This window comes from Camelus bactrianus, chromosome 31, assembly GCF_048773025.1.
Source record: "Camelus bactrianus isolate YW-2024 breed Bactrian camel chromosome 31, ASM4877302v1, whole genome shotgun sequence".
In the NCBI taxonomy this organism is placed as follows: domain Eukaryota; kingdom Metazoa; phylum Chordata; class Mammalia; order Artiodactyla; family Camelidae; genus Camelus; species Camelus bactrianus.
The window spans coordinates 16391419-16415387 of record NC_133569.1 but is presented as its reverse complement, the minus strand read 5'-3'; the positions used below and the strand labels follow the sequence as shown (position 1 = coordinate 16415387).

The 23969-nt window shown below is 37.2% G+C and overlaps 1 protein-coding gene across 16 annotated transcripts in view; it reads left to right on the top strand.

The window, feature by feature from the left end:
• Window positions 1-23969, top strand: part of HMBOX1 (homeobox containing 1) — a 135786-nt gene that overhangs the window by 86869 nt on the left and 24948 nt on the right. For all 16 annotated transcript variants that reach the window (XR_006719271.2, XM_045504923.2, XM_045504922.2 and 13 more), the window contains one exon: window positions 4292-4445. Coding sequence is in view for 15 of the 16 variants with exons in the window: in XM_045504923.2 (XP_045360879.1) it covers window positions 4292-4445 (154 nt within the window). In the remaining variant the exon portion in view is untranslated. The remainder of the gene's footprint in view (window positions 1-4291; window positions 4446-23969) is intronic.

The following is a 23969-nucleotide window of genomic DNA, read 5'->3' as shown; positions in this document are numbered from 1 at the left end:
ATGAATGGAGCAGTAATAACATGCTTGTTGTCATTCTTTTATTAGCTGATTGGCAAAGGCTCAGCCATAAGTAACCCTGATAAGCAAGAAAATGATTATCTATGCAAAGAGAACATTTACCAAAATGTTAAAATCTTTTGATAAGTTAGGAAGAGTTTTTTTTTTCTCTCTCTTGGGTTTAGATTTGCCAGATAAATCTGTAAAATTTTGTCTTAATGGGAGCATAGATAAAATGTGGAGGGAAAAATGTTTCTGTTGAGAACACAGGGAACATGCTTCCTATAGGGAAAAACATAAACTTAGCCAACCCAGAATGCCTGTGATTTACTTCAGAGGGATTTAAAGTCTTACATACATTGTTCCTACATCCTAATATCTTTGTATTTTTCCATCAGAGTCAATAATTTTGAACCCATTCTTGGGCTATTCATTGCTCTCCATTCGTTCAACCAAAGCAAGAAGAACCTAGGTTTCTGGAACAAATATGTGTGTGTTGGAGTGTCTCCAGAGTGCTTCTTGTGCTAATTTTAAGGGCTGCTGCATTGAAAAAGAAAAAACAAGGAAAAAACCCTCAGAAGTAATGTGATAATATTATGTTTCAAATTAAGTATGTTTACAAGTTTAAAATTATTCAGTTTCCACCTTCTGTGTATGAATTGCTTTGATTTCTTTTAAACTAACCTGACCACTATGTACTTCTCTCTCTTCTTTTTGTCCTCCTTTTTCTCTCTCCCTTCTTTTTTTCCTTCCTGATCAATTTTTTTTTCCATCTAAATTTCCTTTTTATAGAGCACTTGGATAGTACAGAATGCTGTAAAGAAGCGTAGTTACATTACCAATAAGCCCTAATACCAGGAAAGAATCATTATTACCAGTTGGCTTTTTTTATTCAGCCTCATGGCTCAGTTAAGATTCTTTGTATTCTTTGTGCCCACTGAAGACTCTAAGAAAGCATGCCGTAGTTCTAGGTGTGGCCTGCTAGTTGGAACTCACTGACCTGTTTCTCATCCTCCACCCACTGAAGCCCTGAAGCTCTCTATCCTTTTATTAGAGCCAGACCTGGGATGAGAGGACCTGCTGCCTTACCCAGTTCCCTTCTCCTTATGTCTTTGTCAGCCATGGTGGCGAGTTTGGCTCCGTTTTAGACCTTTTAACATGGCTGTAGAACAAAGTTTATATACTCTAACTTAGATTCTAGAGCCCTCGTTGTACTTAAATCCTGCTTGCATTCAGAAAAGTACCAAAACGAGGACTTTGAAGCCCTCCAGCACCGTAGTTCCTTCTTACGCCTAAACTTTGTTAACTTTTAATTGGGCTCAGACCTAATCACCAAGTTATTTTGGCAGAATGGAACCCTCCTTCTTGAACTATCTAAAGAAGAGTTTCAGTTTAGTGTTTCATAGTGTGTAGGTCAGGAATTTTTTAAACCAGGGGTCAGTAAACTTCCTGTGAAGGCCCAGATAGTAAATATTTTAAGCTTTGCAAGGTGTGTGGTCTCTGTCTCAGCTACTCAACTCTCACATTATAGTACAAAAAGGAGACACTATGTAAATGAACAAGTGTGGCTGTGTGCCAGTAAAACTTTAGCTAAACTGTGGCAGCAAGCCAGAGTGTACCACACATTGTAAACCGTTAGTCTCTAATGTCTTATAAGGTGCCATTTGAGGAAGAAGTCAGATATTTACTTTACATCACACACAACAGGAAATCATATCTCTATCACGAGTTTACACAAAAATGAAAACTGTAAAAATATTCTGAATAATACAAAATGCATTGACCATAAAAGAACAGATTAACAGATCTGACCACACAAAAATTAAGATCACAAAGCACACCATAAATAAAAAGAATAACGACAAACTGGAAAGAAATAGTTACAGTCTATAGGACTAGCAGTTGGTGTGGTATTTCTACACCAATAAGAGGAATAACTCAAATGAAAAAAATGACAAAAAGTATGAATTCACAAAAGCAGATTATAATGGGCAGTAAACAGGAAAAGATGCTCATTCTTACTGAAATCTTTATATTAAAGATAATTTTTTTCCCTGCCAAATAAATTTATAAATGTGAATAATTAGTAACACAGTACTCGGTGTGTTGGGAAATTGGGGAAATTAAAAACTGGAGATGGCTGTGATGTTTTATATTAGTTCTGTATTATTGTGCAACAAATTATCCCACAGCTTAGCAGCTGAAAACAACAAACATTTATTATCTCACAGTTTCTGTGGGTCAGGAATTCAGGAGCGGCTTAGCTAGGGTGGTCCTAGCTCAGAGTTCTCATGAAATTGTAGTCGAGCTGTCAGCCAGGACTGTGGTCAGCAGGGCAAGACAGTCTGCTTCTAAGGTCACTCCCATGAGTTTTGGCAGGTCCCCAGTTCCTTCCTGCCTGTTGGCCAGAGACATCAGGTCTACCACATGGGCCTTGCCTGAGTGTTGGCTTCCTGAGTGTTCTTAGAACATGGCCGCTAGTTTTCCCCTGAGCAAGTGATCCCAGAGCCAGAGCAACGACACAGACACCACAGTGTATTGTGCAGTCTAGTCCTGGAAGTGGCATGCCGTCACTTGTGCCATACATTATTGGTCACGCAAACTAATCCTGGTACAATGGGGTGAATACCGGGAGGTGAGGGTCCTTAGGTGCCACCTGGGAAGCTGGCTACTGCACAACGGTATTGGGACTGCATTTCTAGCGCCTTTTTTCTGTCAGCTGGCTTCTTGCAGTTCTCCACATGGTGTCTGCTGCAGCTAGATGTCCCAAGTGGCTTTTTTCCTCAAATGTCTTTGGCAGGAGCACCTGGGGGCAGGCTGGGCACCTTTCACTCCATGTGGCTAGCTTTGGCTTCTTCACAACATCATGGCCTCAGGTTAGTCAATACGTCTTATGTGGCAACTGGCTTCCCCCTGAGCCAGCATTCCAGAATATCTAGTCAGAAGCTGCAAAGTTTCTTGTGACCTAGCCTTGAACCATTTCCATTTTCTGTTGTAAAAAACATGTCACAGGACCAGCCCAGATTCAAGGCGGTGATTGCCAGGAGGTGTGACTTATTGTGAAGGGCCATCCTGGGAACCTATCCCAGGAAGTTATGCTTAGGAGAGATGGTGCTGGCTTACTCTGAAGTGGTAGCAGTAAAGGTAATATAAATTGGTCTGATTCTAGATATATTTTGAAGATAAAATTGACAGGATTTGCCTGTGAATTAGATATATAATATGTGGGAAAAATAGCAAAGTCAAAGATGAATCTGAGATTTTTGAGCTGAGCAATTTGAAGAATAGGGAGCCATTTACTCAGATGGGAAAGACTGCAGGACAGTAGGTTTGGAGAGGAAAATCAGGATTGGTTAAAATATTGGACATCTGTATAAAACAATGCATGTAAAGATGTAGCCATTAAGGGGAGATCAACAAACAGATCTGTATGTAGTAAAGTAGAACCACCACCCCTGTACTAATTGCAAGGTACAATAAAGAAAGTATAATTCCTGTTATGAAGAAAGAAATGTGTACGTACGTGCGTGATCATCAGTTCAGGTTGAGAAAAGGCTAGTCGGAATTAGTAAAGTATCTCAATTATACATTTTTTTCATTAGTTTTATTATGTTCAAGAGGTAAAAACAGTACAGTAGTGATGGGTAGTAGACTTGTGGAGATCTGATTGAGTTAATAGACTAAAGGCATATCAAATAACATCTTTTTTTGATGCTGTATTTGACTTTTTTTCTTAAAAGGAGTTTGCAGTAATTAGGGTTATTTAAAATTTATCCCCTACTTGTATATATTCTTTAAAGGGCTCTGTTTTCTCAATAACAAGAAGTCTTTTGAGTGGTAATGGAAGATTCTGAACATATTATAGTATATATTGCTCAGAAAGATTAAAACTATCAAATAGGAATTTCAAGAGCGATTTTTCAGAGGAAAATAATCTGATTAAGTTGTCACTGGGCCAAATACCGTAGTTCCCTTTTCCCCTGAAGAGAGAGATTTTGAGCTTTGCTTCAAAAATTGACATAAACAAAGATAAAAAGACAAACGATAGACTGAAAAGAAAATGACATTTAAAATTTTTAATGATGGACTTTTTAAGAAAGAGTTTTTGTTTCTTTGAATTTTTACTTTGGTCGAATAATTTTTTTTTAAATGTAAACATCAAGTGTATTGGGCCTGCAAATTTCAATGGAGGGACAAAAGTTTATTGTTTATTTCATATATATTTCATATATATCTGTAATGTTGATTTTAGTAAATTGTGGGATATTTGCCAAAAATGTCTTGTTTATTGTAGGGGCTACGCTAAGTATGAGACCAGCCCCCATTCCAATAGAGGACCCGGAATGGAGACAAACGCCTCCCCCGGTCTCAGCCACATCTGGTACCTTCCGACTTCGACGAGGGAGTCGATTTACCTGGAGAAAGGAGTGCTTGGCTGTCATGGAAAGGTAAGTGTCTCCTTTTCCTAGGAGCAATCTCCCAAACTTAGGAAAGAGAAACTTTGGATAGATTTGGACAGTCTTCATTTCAAACAGGTAATTTGAGACCTAGGTTCTATCTCTAAAAGTGTTTTGGAGCATTATAAATGCTGTGTTATTGAAATAAGATGATCTCACCATTGAGAATTCAGAAGACTGGAGTTAGCATCTATCAATATAGTTGAATAGCATCCTCAGTAATTTAAGAAACTTTAGGAGAATTTTTTTGTTTAGATCTTTGTGTTAGATTTCAGAAGAACTCTTTGAAGTCTTATTTTCATAAAAAATATTGAGTAATTATGTAGGAGGCCACTAAGACTTAACTTTCTATGATAAAGAGAATGACCTAAAAGAGCTTAGTCCCAAAGGTTAGAAGCACTAGTTTTTGACTTTGATTTTATAGCTTCTAACACCAGTACCTGATCCATAGTAGGTACTTAGTGCTTTTTAAACTTGAATTTGACCTTAGCTTCAGTCTTCCCATTTGAGATGGTATAAATTAATTAAATGTGGTTATGGAATATTCAGTATATTTAGGGTGGATCCCACAGTATAATTATCCTTTTAGTCTAGTACCTATAAGTAATGGTTACAGAATTTTGATGGAGAGTTTTATATGCAATAAGGTAACAATTTTCTATTAGAAAAGTATTTACATCATAAGATTAAATGTAGAGAAAGAATATATTAGGCAGAGGTGAAAACAATTGAAAATAACAGATATCCGGGAAAAAACTGAAGGAAAAAACAACCTAACCCAGTTACTGACTGAACATAGAGATGACAGAGTAAAAAGTGTCAAAGAGAGTTTAGCACTGGAGATGCTCAAAGAGCTTTCCCCTAGGAGACAACATCTGTACCGTTAGAAAATAGACTGACTTCAGGCAAATCATTCAACACCTCTTAACTCCAATTGCTATATCTATAAAAAGAAGAGTTAAGTAAAAAGTCAGAGTCCTACAGACTTAGGATTCAGTCCTAGTTTCACCCTATGTTAATCTGTGGGAATTTCAGTTTTCTGTAACATGAAGATGGCGAGAAGAGTTACGAGAGTTACGTAAGGTGATCGGTGTAAAGCGCACAGTAGCCTTTGTCGTAACCAGAATTGAGCAAATGTTCCTCTTCTGCTGGAATTCCTTCCACTTAGAGCTTTGACTGTGAAGTCAGCCCAAGATTTCTATGTTAGGAAATTTCAGCTGGAAAGGGAAATTTAGCAGTCATCAATACAGTAGGTACAGTTAAAGCCATGAATACTAATGTACCCTGTTTAAGTCTGTCTCTTCTGTTTCCATGTTTTTGCTTATACTGTTCCTGCATTTTTTGCAGCTAATCATAGCTGGAGAAAAACTTAAAACCCTTCTGTCTGATCTCATTTTAAATACATGACCGTGAACCTCAAGTGGGTCTTTAACTGTGCCAGACGGTCATACTATACCTTCCTGGTTCATTCTTTCCCACTCTCCTGAACAATTATTTCACACTTTGTGCTCTTTGCAAACCCCCATCCTCATTCTTATGATGATCTTACTTCCTAAATAAGGAAAATGAAGTGCTCAAAGGAGAATGTCACTAACTACCCACCTGTTAGCAGGGTAACACACGCCTCTTACCATCCCCGAAGCACTTCAGTAATATTCCCTAGCACGTATCTCAGTGGTGCCTGGCTTACAGTAGATGTAGATAGATAGATAGACAGACAGACGGACACACAGCCAGGAAGAAAGAAAGAAACCAACCAACCCACCCCTTATTAGGCCTTTTGCACTTCCCTGACCTCATCACATTGTCTGTACCACGTATTTAACTTTTAAAATATCCAGTTCCAGAAACATTTATTGTCACAAAGAGTAATATTGTATGATTCCCTTTATAAGAAATAACCAGAATAGGCAAAACTATAGGGACAGAAAGTAGACATGTGGTTTCCTAGGGCTGGAGAGGCTGGGGATGTTGGAGGAGAGGGAATAAAGGGTATAGAATGTTGGGTTTCTTTATGGGGTGATGGAAATTTCTAAAATTGTGATAATGCCCACACAACTCTGTGAATATACTAAAAGCTATTGAATTGTACAATTTAAATGGGTGATTTTTTTTTTTTGGTATGTGAATTTTATCTCGTTATAGGTGTTTTTAAAAAGAAATGTTTGTTTAGTACAGTATTAGGGGGTTCACATGTATTTATAGTCCACGTTTAAGCCTCACTGCGCTCTTGGTTTCTCCTTTTCCTCATGAGGCAGCCAAGGCTGAACACCTTCCCAAGGCCACAGACGCGATTAGTGGCCCAACCATGTGTAGGCCTTTAGACAGTGCTAACCATGGACGTGAGTTCTCCTTGTTAACCAAGAGGAATGTATTTTTATTTGGGTGTACACTGATTGTTTTTAATATATGGACTTGGCCTTGGTTAACTCTGAAGTCTGATGCCACTAGATTAGCGTGTGATGCAACCTTCTATTTGCTAAAGAGCAAATGGAGATTATAAAGAGAAAAGATAAAACAAAAATGAAAAAAATGATAATTGTTGAAGCTGACACTAAGTACATGGAGGTTCATGGGTATATTATACTTGTGCAGGTTTGAAATTTTCCGTAATTAAAAAGATTATTGTTTTTATTTAAATGAGACTTGACTAGATTTTAATAGATAAAAATAGAATTAGATACTGACTAATATTTATTCATTCAGTCATTTATTTATAGATGTGTTACGGGCTAGCACTGAGCTAGGCTACCTCAAGTAGTTTACATACTCACAAGGGGAAGAACACCATCTGGATCCTATGTCTGAAATACCTGCATGTACACATAATGGAACAGAATACCCAAGTGGGATTTTTATTCAGGAAACCTAACCGTCCTTTTGTTCCTTCATTCAACAAAGTAATTGCTAGGTATGAGGCAAAGTGCTAGGGACAGAGAGAATGGATGCATCTGAGGGTGAAGAAGTAAAGCGTGATGAACCGAGGAGGCCTGAAGATGCTCAGAGCGCTTTCTTCTGGGAGACAGCATCTGTACCATTAGAGTTCATGGTCTAAGTTTTAGATGCTTTATGGCCTAGAAGCAAAGCTTCTGATGTACTCTTTCCTTTTAACCTTTCTGCCATTTGGGCTGGGTATTCTCTTAGCTTTAGAAACAGGTGTGTCTTTGGAGTGTTGGGATATTTGACTGGGACACCAAAGATTAAGACCTGGCTGTTGTATCTATTCTGGTCTCAAGAGAGAAAGGTGAAAGAAACCTTCAAATCTCCTTATATTGGTTTTTCAGCCCCATTAAGTAAGACAGAAAGAGAATCAACAACTTGGAAAAGGCTTTGACTAGATACAGGAATGAATAAAGGCCCCTAGCTGTGACAGGTAGAAGCAACAGAATATAATGGTTACGAGTGCCCGCTTTACAGCTAGATTTAAATATATACTTTACTTATTGCTGTTATTTTTGGTCAAAGTAGCTGAATAATGAGTCCGTATCTGGATGTGTCCAGGAAAATGAAGGGAAAAGGAATATCTCTGTGTTTGTCATTAAAACGGTTGCATGTTTTTTTAAATGGAAGCAGAACACCTGTAGTATGTTTTTTGTTCCTCTTAGATTTCTTTTCGTGTTCATCTTCTGTGAACTATTATAAAACAAAATTGTTATTAAAGCCCAGAACCTTCTGAAATTATAAGGAAAACATCTTTTATTGTTGTTTTAACCTTTGTCAATCTTCAAAACAACTTTAAAAAATTAACCCAAATTATTCTCCCCAACAAGCAAAGATTCAGTGTTAAAAATTTCAGCTTAAGAGTCTCTTTCCCCCAAATTTAAGCATCTAAAAATAGTTTCTTAGGATGGAAGTGCCTCTTTATGAACAAAAATAACTTCACAACCACAGTACTATAACAAACCAGAATTAAATCATAGCTCTAAATTTGGTGTCACTGCTATTAAGCTGACATGTTGTACAGTCTGAATATGTAATGTGAATAAGAGACATGGATCTAGTACACAAATGCATTTTATATAAGTGTATCGTACATCCTAGAAAAAACAGCATAGAAGAGACAAATCTGTTTGTTAACAGTGTTTCTAGAATGCTGCTTGAGGTTTCTGTAATTTAATTCTCTTGGTATTTACTGCATTTTGGAATTCTTCCCAGGACAGTTTACTAGTACTTGGATTTTGGTTTCAGTCTCTTTCCTTTCTCCTCTTTACTTTTAGTTTTTTTCAGTGAGTGCTTGGACTGTGAAGGTTAAGAAGACCAATAGTTCCAGAAACTGAATTCTATATTTAACTGTAGACTGGGTGTGGTTTAGAAGCTGCAGGGCAAGCTTGCTAGTATTTGGCCAGTCATCAGAACCCTGATCTGCAGGGAACATTCCTTTTCCTGGCCTTCTGACTCTGAAATGTGCTAAGCTGTGATGATATATGATGTACACTTCTGTATGCGTAAATAAGACAAAAGAGATCCACAGGTTCAAACCTGAAGTGGCTCTGGAAGGTGTGTTTCTTCCGTGTTCCTTTATAGTAATCTCAAATGATGTTAACCTTTTATTCATTCCCTGGCGCCACTTCCCATTATTCTTTTATTACCTTTAATTACCACTGTGAGAATTAAAAAATTTTTTACACAGGAAGCCTTCTCTACTTCAGCTCCCGTTTCATGAAACCACATTTTCTTTTAATGTTTTTATCTTCTCGTTTTGCTTTATGTAGTTTGAGACTTTCCTAATTCTCATAAAAATGGATAAGTAACTGCTTTTTCTCCTAGTAAAATTTTCCACCTTTGAAAAAAAAATACTCTATCTGTTGAAGAGAATCTTATTACTTGGTAAATTAGAAAAATAATCCCCTTTTCTTCCTTAGCAGTATCCTCTGTATTATTTAGTGCAGTGTAGTGTCCCAGTTAGTATCATTTAGTATCATTCATACTATACGGAAGTAGACGGAGGAAGAGACCTTGCTCATTTCAGTAAGGTTACACGTAGCCAGAAAAAAATCGGAGTGGAAATGCTTATAAATGCTTTCCTAATATTGCTCTTCTGAGAGATTTGAGACCCATCCAGATGTTTCTTTGGATGACAGTTTGTATCATGTGACCAATAAAGGGACAATTTGCCTTTGTTGTACAAAAATATATAAATTGCATCTGCTGACCAGTGATTCAGTTTAAGCAGCAATTAAGCTAAGACCCTTCCTTTGATTTAATTTGCCTATATTTGGTCACCATTTCTGCAGAGAATACAGAAAAGAACCTAAAGATCATCTAGTTCAAATAATTTGTTTTTTTAGAACAGGAATCAAGAAGTTAATTAACTTGGCTAAATTCCAGAAGAGATGAGTTTAAGTTGCTTATTTTGAATCCATAGCCGTGTGAACCATAGAGTATTTTTTAAGCGTATATATTGAACTTTTCAACTCCTTCTCTTTCTCTTCTTTAATTTTTGTTTGATAAACATTTATTGAGTGCTATGCGCTAAGCAGTATGCTAAGAATTGGGATCCAAAGATGAAAAAAACAGAAGTCCATATTGCATTTAACTAAATTGCTTCTGGTCTGTGTTTCCTTATTCATCTCTGATTTCTCTCAAGCCCTCTTAATCTTCTCTTTTCCTTCCTAAACTCCTTTTTGCGTCTTCCTTGAGTTTCCTGGTTTTTAGTTTAGGAGTTCTTTAGTTTGCCAGAAAAATTTCTATTCATTTTTTTCTTTTTCCTTCTCACATTTTCTTTTCTTTTAAGTATACCTCCTACCCTCCCACTTCTGTTCTTAGTTGATCCTAATGTAAACTGAAGTATATGCTTTAATTTTTCTTAACTTATTGAATGAAGCATTATTCTCCTATTCCATTTAAAAAGCAAATTGGTCAATATATTCTTTTCAAAGAATTAGCACATTTTATATAATTTCTAAGGGTCCTTACAATACTCAAAATTGCATTGCTGTATGATTCTAAATAATTTCTTGTTTTATGTAGAGCCTCTGTTCCCTCTTAGACTCTTGATAGGAAAATACTTCTCACCCTAGAAGTAAATCTTTGAAAAATAATTGGTGCTTTGCACAACAACATGAATGAATAGACTAACTTTAAAGAACAAAATCACCTCCATGATAACCATGTTCTATGAGAAGACCAGTTATCTAGGATTTGATTCATCCATCTCTCCCTCCCTCCCTCCCTCTCCCTCTCTCTCTCTCTCTCTCTCTCTCTCTCTCTCTCTGTCTCTCTCCCTTCACATAATCTCTCAGTACCTTGTTTGGCAGTCAACTTGTATTCTGGTCCCTCAGCTTCTATGTTTATAGTAATGATTTCTTAAGGGTATTGCAGCCTGAAATGCAAAGAAATCATTGTTCTACCTGGGTCTCCTAGTGGAATCAGATTTTTTAAAAAACTCGCAGAAGAGATGGGCACCAAGGACAGTAGGACATGGAGGAGAGAGAGCGGTATGAGGAAAGTCCATGATGGGGTCACTGAAGCTGGGTTCTGTAGAGCAGTGTGGTTTTGATGGGCTTGAAACTGGAAGAGAGGCATTTTTGGCAGTGGAAGCAGTGTATACAAAGGCACAGAGGCATGAAAAATTAGGTAACTGGAGTGTATGGTTAGTCAGGCAGGAAATGAGGCTGGGGAAGTAGGTTGCATCCAGTTTGTGGAAAACTCTTGTCTTGCCACAGTTGTAACATTTGTCTTTCTCAAGCATTCACATTTGTATCCATAGAGAAGTATGGTGGTTTTAACTGAAAAAAAAAAAAATCTCTTGAGCCATTTTCTAAGTTCTTTGTGCCACTTTCCTCTCACATATAAAGCATCGCTAAAAGTTCTTTTATGATAGGGATTCACGTTATTTTTGGGAGTGGGGTAGATTTTCTGTCTAATATTTGTGAAATATCCTGGGAAGTAAAAAATTGAAACTGTTCTGAAAATCTTTTCCTTCTTAAAGACAGGAGCCTAGGGATTAATGTCCAAAATATGCAAACAACTCATAGCTCAATAAAAGAATTTTTTTTTTTTTAAAAAGGAGATCTAAGTAGACATTTCTCCAGAGAAGACATACAAATGGCCAGCAGGTACATGAAAAGATGCTCAGTATTGCTAATTATTAGAGAAATGCAAATCAAAACTACAATGAGATATTACCACACACCAGTCAGAATGGCCATTATCAAAAAGTCTACAAATAATAAATGCTAGAGAGGGTGTAGAGAAAAAGGAACCCTTCTATATTGCTGGTGGGAATGTAAACTAGTGCAACCACTATGGAAAACAGTATGGAGGTTGCTTAAAAAACTATAAATAGATTTCCATATGATCCAGTGATCCTACTCCTGGGCATATATCTGGAGAAGGCTATAATTTGAAAAGATACATGCACACCAGTGTTCATAGCAGCACTGTTAACAATAGCCAAGACTTGGAAGCAACCTAAATGTCCATCAACAGATGTGAGATAGATAGACAGATAAAATGGAATATTACTGTCATAAAAAAGAATGAAATAATGCCATTTGCTGCAAAATGAATAGACCTAGAGATTATCATACTAAGTGAAGTAAGACAGACTGAGAAAGACAAATATACAATATCACTTATAAGTGGAATCTGAAAAAAATGATACAAATGAACTTATTTATAAAACAGAAACAGACTCACAGACATAAAAAACAATCTTATGGTTACCACAGGGGAAAGGGGAGGGGAGGGAAAAATTAGGAGGTTGGTATTAGCAGATTAAAAACTACTATATGTAAAATAGATAACCAACAAGAACCTACGATGTATCCCAGGGAGTTATACTCAGTTTCTTGTAATAACCTATAATGGATAAGAATCTGAAAAAGAATATATATATGTGTTTAACTGAGTCACCTTGCTGTACACTTGAAACCAACACAACATTGTAAATCAACTATGCTTTTAAAAAAAGTAAAGTAAATTAAAATTTAGAAAAATAAAATAGGTAAACAAAGTCCTACTATGTAACGCAGGAAACTGTATTCAGTATTCTGTAATAAACCATAATGGAAAAGAATATGAAAAAGAATATATATGTATATATCTGAATCACTTTGCTGTACACCAGAAACTAACATAACACTGTAAATCAACTATAGTTCAATTAAAAAAAAAAAAGAAGCCTAAGTGATAGTCCCTTTTCTATGTGTTCAAGGAAATATGTTGAAATTCTGCCATTTTCAATGAAAATTTTTTGCTTCATTTTTTCTTGCTAACTTGTATTATAAAGGTGGATTATTATAAAATTATAAAATCCAGTTTTCCTCCTGCCTTCTGTTATGGCAGTACATTGTTAGGAAGAAAATTTGAGCCATATCTTTACCAGAATGAATTATTGTGCCATCTGTAGAGTAGATTTTACCTGTTACTTCAGTGATGTAGGTCATGTGCCCCTGCAGGCCGGGGTTTGGTTACACCCAACTGGCTAATAGGCAAGCAAGTGCTGTGCATAAACTCTGACATCAGTAAGTATTGCCTGAACTTAATTGAACTGAATATTTAAGAAGACCCTACAACTTTGATGAAATTAGAAAATGGTGTCCCCCATCTCTCCTGCCAGACTTATTAGACTTGGGCTGGGGGTAGAGTAATACAGTATATTCTAATTTTGTTAAAATTGTGAGGCCTTCAGTTCAATTCAGTGATAAACAATAATTCAAAATGATTCACTCAAAACGACTCAGAAACAGCAGAAAAATTACTTTTAAACACCTCGATGTCATTTGTCCTTAGCCTGATCATTGTTCTGTTTTCCCCCAACAAAAACCACTTTGGGACTCGGGTCCTGTAAGATCTAATGGCTGTCTTTCCATCGCTGCAGCTCCTGGCAAGCTGGCCTTCCTTTTCCTCTCTTCTGACGTCATTGCTGTTCTAGGATAGAAAGGGCTTCAAGAATACACTATAAATTTTGGAATTAATGGATGCTGGAAGTTGAATTTTAAAAAGAGTTTAACCTCTTTAATACTTCTTATGGAATGGCTGGAGTAGAACATGATGAACTACACCTCCTGTATCTGCAAATAGAAGGAAGTTCTTAACATTTATATAAGACAGCAGGAGCCTGAACATGACCTCATTTCAATCCATTAGACTATTTGAGGAAAAAAACAACAAAACTTTCCCACTTATTGACAGGTAAAGTTATCCCAGTCCATTTCTCATGGCCAGTAAGAAGATGAACTGTCCTTAAATGCATTTTAAAATTGGCAAATTATACTTCCTGGTTCCTTTTTGGTCAAACAGAAATAGCCAAAAGAGAAATTATCATGATTTTTTTTTTGAGGCAGATTAAAAATTCTCCCCATCCTTGTATAGAAGATTTGCCAGCAGTTTCATTTTATGTCAACAACACCCCTCATTTCTCTAGTCCCTGAGCCAATTAAACAGGGCAAAAGACCCCAGGTTCCTCATGTTGTTCTGTGGCCACAGTTGACAAAGAAATGAGGTATAAAGTTTGGTAAATATCGGTGTTGTGATTAGTCACCAATGAAGACATGAGTCATCCTAAGAAGATGAATTATAAGCATCATATTATAAATATTAATACTGATAGAGACCAATTTGTAGACTAACTGGAAAATCTTCACAGAAAACGAGGGAGCTTTTTCTTTTTTATACTCAACAAGTATTCACTGAGCTTCTACTTCGTATCCCTCCTCACGACAGACACTGGCTGGGATGGCGTGGTTAACAGGACCGACGTGGTCCTGCCCTTAGGACAGCGCATCCCAAAGTCATTGTGGACAGGCGAGGCATTCATGGCATGGACCGAGGTTTGTGTATGTGTTTGATCTCAAATTAGTAGAATATGAACTTGTGAGTAAATAGTCTACTTCTGTTTCAGTTGCCTTTTGGTTGAGGAAGCATGCATGAACCGTGTGATTTCAGTGATAGAAAGCATGTAAAAATGACCCTTTTGAAAACCTGTGTACCATAGAAATCCCAATCATAATAATGCCTCATCCAAATACTCTTATTTTATTGGTTCCTACATTGACACATCGTCCACTTAAAGTCCAGACCAACCTATAGTTCTAACCATTTTGAGACTGTCCTATCATTATCATCTTTCTGGGGATAGAAACCTTAGTTTGTGATCAAAATACCTTCCTTGGAACATGACTGTACCCTAGATTTGCTCTTGTGTCACTGAAGAAATTTATTTATCTTGTGTACAATTGATAAGATAACCTTTTAGCTCTGACAATGTTAATGTAAGTAACATTTTTTTTTGTCAAGTGTTATCAGAATTAATTTGGCTTTTTAAAAGGCAATTAAGCAGTCATTTATGTATATACTAGGTAGTTTGATTGACTAAACTAAAAACAGCAGCAAACCCACAACACTGGAAATAAAAAGGTAGATTTAAGAGAAAGTAGCAAGTACCTGTCAGTACAAAGGTCCTGTGTTTCTCCCTCTTCAGGGAGGTATCAGAATAATCCCCAACCAGTCACCTCTGATTCTCTAAAGAATCTATGCTATTGTCTGTGTTTGGTTTGCTTTTTGTTGAGACCTGGGAGGACAAGTTCTCATTTTAGATACAGACAATATCCTTTTAAAAAGAGGTAGTCATTTTGCAGAAGTATTGATCATAGGAAAAACCATGCAGGAGACAGTGGATTGATTTTATCAACCCTGTTCTATTGATCTCTGCATCATAGTAAATTGTTGGTCAGTAGCGTCAGATTGGTAAGTGACCAGTTTATATTTCAATGCTTTATATTTAAAAACAGGCTCCCTGCCCCAGGATAACTTGTACACCAAGTGTAAGAAACTAAACAATCCCAAACCACCTTAGAAATATTTTTTGTAAACCTATTTCCTACTAGCAAAGGCTGACAAAACAGAGAGAAAGATGCAGCTGCTAACCAGCCAGAGATGAAGCAAATGCAGGAATGGGCATCCCAGCTTCAGGGCCTTGATAGTGTCAGATCTGGCAGATGCAGCTCACTGTCCAAGATGCCAGTTTCCTGGTATGAACTTCGCGTAATTATCACTCACATCTGGTAACTTCATTAGGAAACTAGGCGATCCATGGACCAGCAAAACCAAACACTGCCCTCTGGTGCATGTTATTTTTCTTATTAAAGTGGAGGGTTGAGCAAGTATTTAACGAATTCAGTGGTAAGCAGTCAAGAGACACGTTTCAAGAGAAGTACTATTTCTCTGCTGTTTTTCTCTAAGGTGGTTAGAATTGATCAGTTTTACTGTTTTGGCCTGACAACTCCAGGAAATCGTCTCCATTCTTCCTTTCATGGTCTTCATAAAAAGACTGATGACTAAAAGGTAATACACATTAGGAGGAGAACTTGCTCTGCATTGCCATGTGGTAATAAAACTCACAGCAGGTCTCTGCTGTGGTAGAACTTCGTTTAGGGCTGCATGTTACTGGACAAATGATAAGCCTTTGTTGTTTCTAAGGCTTAGTGATTGGGTAAAATGTGTTAAAAACTCAGCTTCTAAATTCACTGTTACCCTTGAAACCTGTTTATCAAATAGCAAGGAAGGTCTAGTGGCGATTAGCATGCTGCAAGTAAATAAAACATTTAAACATGGAATCTTTGCGGTGAAGGACTTTGGGGTATGAATATTTTCATCTCCCAAGGGCACATTTCATGCATGGTACCTATAATTTTCTCATGTATGGAATTTTTTTTTCCACATTAGTAAAGAAAGGCCATTCTGATAAGGACTTGGAAGCTTTTTTTGATGCTAGTGTCTGAAGAGTTTCTACAAATAGGTTAACTGTGCTATATACACAGTCTTCAAATGTGTATTGATGTGTTTTGAAGAAGTCCCAGAATTTATTAAATTCTCCTCTGCTCAGAGAAAAAGAAGGTAGGTGAGTGCCATTATGATTGTCTCCAGAGCAATTAGATTTCCTTTCCCAGGAGGAAAAAGCCCCTAGGCGTAGCTGTGGTCCTGGGGCTCTCATGGGTTTCTTACTAATGCAGTCACATCTTTGCTTCTAGGCGCTCTTGTGAAGTTTATGGGAGTTTGGTTTAGGTGATTCATCGCTACAGAAATTTGAATCTTACAGGAAGTCTGAAACAATACTATGTCTTAGCAGAATAGTGTCTGCCATTCCTCTGACCCCTTTGAGCCAATGAACTGAGTTGGGAAGCTTGAGTTCTAGGTTGTGTGACCTTAAGCAAGTCAGGTCTCCTTTCTGGCTCTTCATCTGTCCAGGTGACTTGGTCATATTTCCTTGCAGCTTAAAGTCCTTTGATTCTTTGTCAGGTTCTATTCTGTGGTATATCTGAATCCAAGTGTAATGAGCCATAACTCATGTTGTGGCGTTCCACTGCATTTATGAATTAGGATTCCAAAATTCAGCTTCTCATGCCTGAATCCTTTAATCTGTCCACTGGCCAGTATTAATTTTTCCACTTAGAAGACCTCCCTTTCCTTTCTGCACACTCTTCTATTCTAAAACTTTAAGCTGCGAAACCATGAAAACTTACAGCTTTTTCTGTGATAGAACTCATTTATGTTTTAGCTTTTACTTACAGTCATGTAAACCCCCCAACGGCTGATTTGGCGGGAGCTGTTATTTATTTTACGTCTATAGAATTACAAGTGAACTCAAAACACATTAGTTTAGGACATCTTTTGTTCTTATACTTTAGTGTGTTTGCAAAACAAATGTTTAAAGTGTGAATTTGTTGCCAAAAGGCATTGAGATAAACTAAGAAATTTTATTATTTAAAAATAAGTTTATGCAGTTCTATTTTGTTTATGCTTTGAGATAGCAAACTTTATTTTCAAATAATGCTTTTTAAAGTACAAAATTAGCACACCCTTATTATGTAAACTATGGGGAAATGCAAGAAAATATAAAGAGGAGAATTAAAATACTCCTTAACACCACCATCCAGAGATAATCATTAATATTTTGGTATTTCTTTTTGGCCGTTTTTCTGTGTTATGTATATCTCTGCATATCTTTTTAAACAAAAGAAGGTTATATAAGAATATACCGTAATTTGTTACCCAGTCGCCTACAGTTGAACATTGGGGTGGACGGCTGTATCTAGTTCAGGTCCAAACTTCATAACTGCTGGTGTTACTGGTTTTTAGACAGATACAGGGATGGCGAAAGAGAGAAAAGTATTTTGAAAAGCAGTTATAATATTAATCAGAGTTTGGTTTTTATAATATTACATAACTGAGTCTATTTTTATTTTGGGTAACATTTTTTATTAGAATATTAATAGTAGCACATCATAAGCTATTTGGAAAATAGTGTGTAAAGAAGAAAATAATATTTCCATTCATAAATAACCACTGAAAATATTTTGGTACACTCACATTTAGTGTTTGTATCTACATTTAAAACATAGTTAGAATAACTTATATATGGTTTTATAACCTGCTTTTTTTCACTGACATTTTCCAATGTCAGTACTCTTTGAAGACAATTTTTTTTTATGGCGCCTCCCTTCATCTTCAGAGTCCTCTACCATAATCTGTTTAACCATATTACTTTATTAGACATTTAAAGTGTTCCCAGTTTTGCTCTATTAAATCGTACTGACACAGACACCCTTGTACTTACCTTTTGTAAGAATAATGATGAGTTTGGCCGTATTACCACCAACACCCTCCAAAAAGCTGAATTTATTCACGTCACTAACCATGGCCTTGAGCTGCTCCTGTCTCCTGTTTCCACAGCCTGCCTTCCGTGCGCACCATAATCATCTTTTTAGTCAGTGAAAATCAACTTCGTTTTGCTTATTTGGTGGGTGAAACACACTGCCTTATTTTTTTCTACATTTGAACTTCTCTGATTACTGGTGAGACTGAATATCTTTACATGTTTATTAATCGTTCATACTTCATATTTTGGTGTTAGTTCTTTTCCTTTACCCATTTTTCTGTTGTGTACTGACTTGTATATTACCTGTTCGTAGAATGAGATCATTAGCTCTTTCTGCTGTATATTTGCAGTTTTTTTCATTTTTTATTTAAATGTAGAAAAATCCAGTGCTTTATTCTTGTGTGACTGCCTCCATCACTTTTGCTTCCTCAATCAGATTATTTCTTTTACATTTAGCGATAATATGCTGGGTTTATAAGGTGGGGATCAAATTCACTCTTATTCTACAGATAGCCAATTTTCCCTTCCTTCTTAGATTTAAAATTCTTTCTTTCTTGCCTATGAAGTTATTATGTTTGTTGGTCCTGTTGAAAACATCATCAATTCTTGAACCACGGTCTGATTATTGTTACTTTATAATTTCATAATATTTAACAAGAGAGGACCCATTCATTACTATTTATTTTCAAAATGTTCTCAACTGTTTTCATCTGTTTTTCCAAGTGAACATTAAAATAATATTGTTGATTCATACCACTCCCACTGAGAAAAAAGAAGAAAAATATGTGGTTGAAGTTAAACATAAAAATGAATTGGGAAAAAAATGACATTGTCATATTATTCTTTCTTATCTGGGAATGTGTTATCTGCCTCTCCATTTCTTGTATCTTTTATACCTATCAGTGAAGTGAGTAAAATTTTTTAGTTTTTTGTATGATTTCTGTATTTTTCTTGTTAGGTATTTTTATTTTTATTTAATTTTCATTTTTCTTGCTCTCATGAATAGGTGCTGTTTTTTCTTTTTTTCCTCTTTCAGTTTTATTATGTAGAATTATTATATTTTGCACATATACATTATATTGCAAATGTAAATAAATATATACAGTATACTGCACATTCGTTTTAGTTTACATACATGTACTGATCATTGTTTCTAAGAACAGATTGGAGCTTTAGCTTTTTCAACTTACATGGTTATCAAAGGAATAAAACCAACTACAAAATAAGGATCAACAGAATGTGGTAATCCAATCTTAAAGGACAGTCAAATGTGCTTACACATATTTGAGAAATCAGTCATCTAAGTTATAAATAATCAGTAGTTCGTTTGTGTCCCTATTCTTCTTCTTATTTTCTTAGATTCCTCATATAAGCGATGTCATATGGCATTTTTCTTTCTCTTTCCAGCCCACTTCGCTTAGAATGACGATCTTCAGGTCCATCCATATTGCTGCAAATGCTTTTTTCTATTAAGTTGTCTAACTGCTTACTACTGATACAGGGAAAAGTTTTGATACTTTTGTTGGTCTGTTTAGTACCCAACCATCTGTTGATTTCTGAGGCAGTTTGAATTATTCCTTAGGTTTTCTTGGGATAGTATAATATGCAAATAACAATTGTGTGGCCCTCCTTCACAATTTGTTTCTTAATTCTGTTTCATGTCTTAAAGTACTGACTAGGGATTTCAGAAAAACATTAAATTGTAGCAAGGTTGTATTGGGGATAGTGGGCTCTCTTGCCTTGTTTCTGATTTACTGGGTATGCGGCTAGCATTTTATCATTTTATTTTTAATATTACCTGTTACTGTTTTACCAATAATTTATTAGGAAAATTTTTAAAAAATTTTTATTGAAGTATAATTGATGTACAATTTTGTGTTAGTTCCAGGTGGGCTGCAGAGTGATTCAGTTATACTGATACATACACATATATTCTTTTTCAGATTCTTTTCCATTATAGGTTTTTACAAGATACTGAGTATAGTTCCCTGGGCTACACAGTAGGTCCTTGTTGGTTATCTGTTTTATATATAGTAATATGTATGTGTTAATCTCAAACTCCCAATTTATGCCTCCCTCTGCCCCTTTCCCCTTTGATAATTGTTTGTTTTCTATGTCTGTGAGTCTACTTCTGATTTGTAAATCACTTCATTTGTATCATTTTTTTGTAGATTCCACATATAAGTGGTATCATATGGTATTTGTCTATCTCTAGGTCCATCCATGTTGCTGCAAATGGCATTATTTCATTCTTTATGACTAATATTCCATTGTGTGACTAATACTCCATGTATATATATATACGTGCGCACACGTTTTATTTATCCATTCATCTGTTGGTGGATTTGACCAGAGCCTGGCCTGCATTTGTGGGCTTGTTCCACAGGCTGCAGGGCCTTAGTTTTCTTGCTTCTGGTGTCTGCTCCCTGGTGAGTGAGGCTGGTTTAGAGGTTTGTGCAAGCTTCCTGGCAGGAGGGGCTGGTGCCTGCTCACTGGTGGGTGCGTCTTAGTCGTGGCCCTCTGGTAGGCAGGGCCATGTCTAGGGGCATGTCTAGATGCGGCTGTGGGCTTAAGAAATCTGTAGGCTGCTGCATGGGGATGTGTCCCCACTCAGTTGTTCAGCCTGAGGCATTCCAGCATTGGAACCTATAGACTGTTGGGTGGGACCAGGTCGTGGTGCTGATAACCCAAGCAAGATGTCAGCCTCAAGAAGAGTTCATTCAGATGAATATTCCCTGATGTGTCTGCCACCAGCTTTTATGTTCCCAGGGTGAGCCCCAGCCACCCCCCACCTCCCCAGGAGACTCTCGAGACCAGCAGGTAGGTCTGGCCTAGGTTCCTATGAGGTTACTGCTTTTGCCCTTGGTCCCGATGCACATGGGATCTTGTGTGCCTTATTGTGAAAACTGGTAAACATACAGCAAAGCTGAAATAATCACCTAGATTCTACCATTATTTTACTATTCTTGTTTTAGTATACTTCTCTTAAAAGATTTTTTAATATTGATAATCTATTGTATTTCAGAAACATTTATCTGTAGTTGGTGTTCCGAGATTTTAAAAAGTCAGCACTGCACTTACTGCTGACGGTACGGACGATACAGCAACCTTTTAGTTCCTCTTGTTGTCATGAGGTCATCTACCTGAAAGATTTCAATGAATCTTTGAAATGCAGGTTTATTATGATAACTGTTCAAGTGGAGGGCCGTGTTAAGCATCCAAGAAAAGCGTAGCAGTTCAGTTTGGATTACAGAAGGTAAAAGAATTGAAGTTAGAATTGTTCTGTATTCAGCCAGACTTTCTAGAAAGAGAATGCCTTTCAGCTAACAGACTGTAACAGAAGTAGCTTATCCCAGTCTACTTGCCAGGTGTATTTCTACAGTGAAATAAAGTCCATCAAGCTATGGTAGTTGAATCACATTATCTCTGAAGATCATTCCATTCTTTTTGTACTGATTCTGTTTACCTAGAGTATTAGTTTCCTAGGGCTGGCAGAACAAATTTCCACAAACTGGGTGGCTTAGAACAACAGAGGTGTATCTCCCACACTTGCGGAGGCCAGAATCTAGAGTCAGGGTGTCAGTGGAGTCGGCTCCTCGGGTGGCAACCCTCCCAGCCTCTCCCCCAGCTCCTGTCGGTTGTCAGCAGTCCTTGGAATTCCGTGGCGGGCAGGTGCATCACTGCAGCGTCTGCTTTCACTTCCGCATCGTCTTCTCTGTGCTGGTGCCCTTTTCTTCCTGAGGACACTCTCACTGCATTTAGGGCCCAGTGTGACCTCATCTCAGTCTTTACTGTAATTACATCTGGAAGGACCCTATTTCAGATAAGATCAGTTTATGAAGTTCCAGGTGGACGTGAATTTTCAGGTGATGCTATTTAACCCACTATGGCAGGAGCGAAGCAAGCATAGGCCTGGAAGTCAGGAAGGCTGACCCTAACCCTAGCCAGCTCTGTAACTGTGAGAAAGCTTAGTGTCTGTGAGCTTGTCCTTTGCCCCACTTCTCAAATGAGGAGGTTGATCAATGAATAATCTCTCAATGTCCCTTACTGTCCTAAAGTCCACAGTGACTGACGGAAAGTCGTATGCACAGCTGATCTCTAGCCCTGCCCTTATTTCTCTCTGGCCCCTGACTGTTTCTCAGGGATATTTTAAGGTATGATTAACATGAGAGGGGCTCTGAGACCTTTGGATAAAACACAGACTACCACTGTCCTAGTCTGTAAGTGAACTGAGGATGTTCCTTGGGCCTTTGTGGATTAACAAAAGACAGCTGCTGTACTTAGAGAAAGTTTTCCCGTTTTCTTTCATCTCTGCCTTCACTCTGTTGTTTAAAAACAAACAAAAAAGAAAGGAAAAATTCTAATTATTTTGTTTGCTGCTGAAGATCATTTAACACATAGATGCGCTCAAAGAGGAGAAGGGACAATTAGGTTCCCAATATTTTAATTTAATGTTACTCTCTTTCCTGCCCTCCACCCGGTAATTTTACTTAGTGGTGAAAGAATGCACACTGGATTGTAGATGGTGGGCAGTGTCTGACAATCCTGAAACCTTATTTTTGAATTACTAAATGGTGAGATATAAGTATCTCTTCAGGAAGGATAGTTCACTTAAAGGCACAGAAAAAATAGATTTATTTACATGGCTTTAATCCCTTGCTTAGAAAGCCAGTCCCTGTCTTTTCCATGTGTTTCAAGACACAATAGGAATTTTCTGGCTGCACTTTTTATAGCCTTAGGTGTTACTGAAATGAAAATGCTTCAAGGACATTTCCATTTGTTACTAGCTTATGGTTTCTCATCTCATGTAAATTATTTTGCCACTTTTCAGTTTAATTCTGTGCTGTCATTTTCTTGTAAAATGATCATTTGGCTTCTCTCTGTGAAGATATTCACTGATCACTCAGCTGACAATGCCCTTTGTCTATAAAAAGTGTAGTGTCCTTAGGATTTATTTTATCACTTTTATATTACTACCTGTAGATTTCTGTTTACATCTCTTTCCCTTTTTTTTCTTAAAATGTCTAGGGCTATAAACATCCTTATATGGGACAGTCTTAGAACCAAGTTTTCCTACAATTTATCTGCCTGGTAATGGTAGAAATATCTATTCCTCCAATGTAATTTAAGGTTAAAATGCTTGAAGGTGAATAATGAATAACGTGTACTATTCCTAAGGCTTTTTCGGGTGGGGGTGGGGTGCCTAAACCCAGGAGGTGAGGCTTTCTTGAATTTTTATTACCATTCTGAAATGACTCTTGAATCTCATCTTTCCTATTTTCATGCCTCAGCCTACTTCACATCCTGTCCTCCGCTGTCGCCACAGCTGCCTGAGGGGCGTCTGCCTCTGGTATCACCAGAGATACTGCCCTACAAAGTGTATGATCATGTAACACTCCTGCTTAAAATATATAAGAAGGATGGAACTCCTTTGCTTCCGGCTGCCTAAAAAGTTAACTGCAAACTCTATCATACCCTTCAAAATCTGGACCCATTATTTTTCTTCAGTTTGATCCCCATCCACCCCATCTCATGGACCCACACTGAACTCCTTCGCATTCTCACCACATTTTAAGCTCTTTCACGGTCTCCCTTTCTTTTGCATGTTGCATCCTCTGCCTTGTGTTACTTCCCTTTATCCACCCTCCATGCTCTGTCTTCAAGAAGTCTGCACAAATGTTGATTCCTCTCTGCACCCTTGTACTACATCCATACCACTAATCTAGTCCATTTTACAGTAGACTTTACAGTGTATTTTGTTACATACATACATCCCCAGTGATTACACTGGGAAGCTTTGCACGGTTCATCTTTGCCACCATTTTGCAAATTGCCTGATATAAACCAGGACTCAGTCAACATTTTGGGGTGATTAAGTGAATGAATAATTAATTATGTCTAAAAGTCAAAGT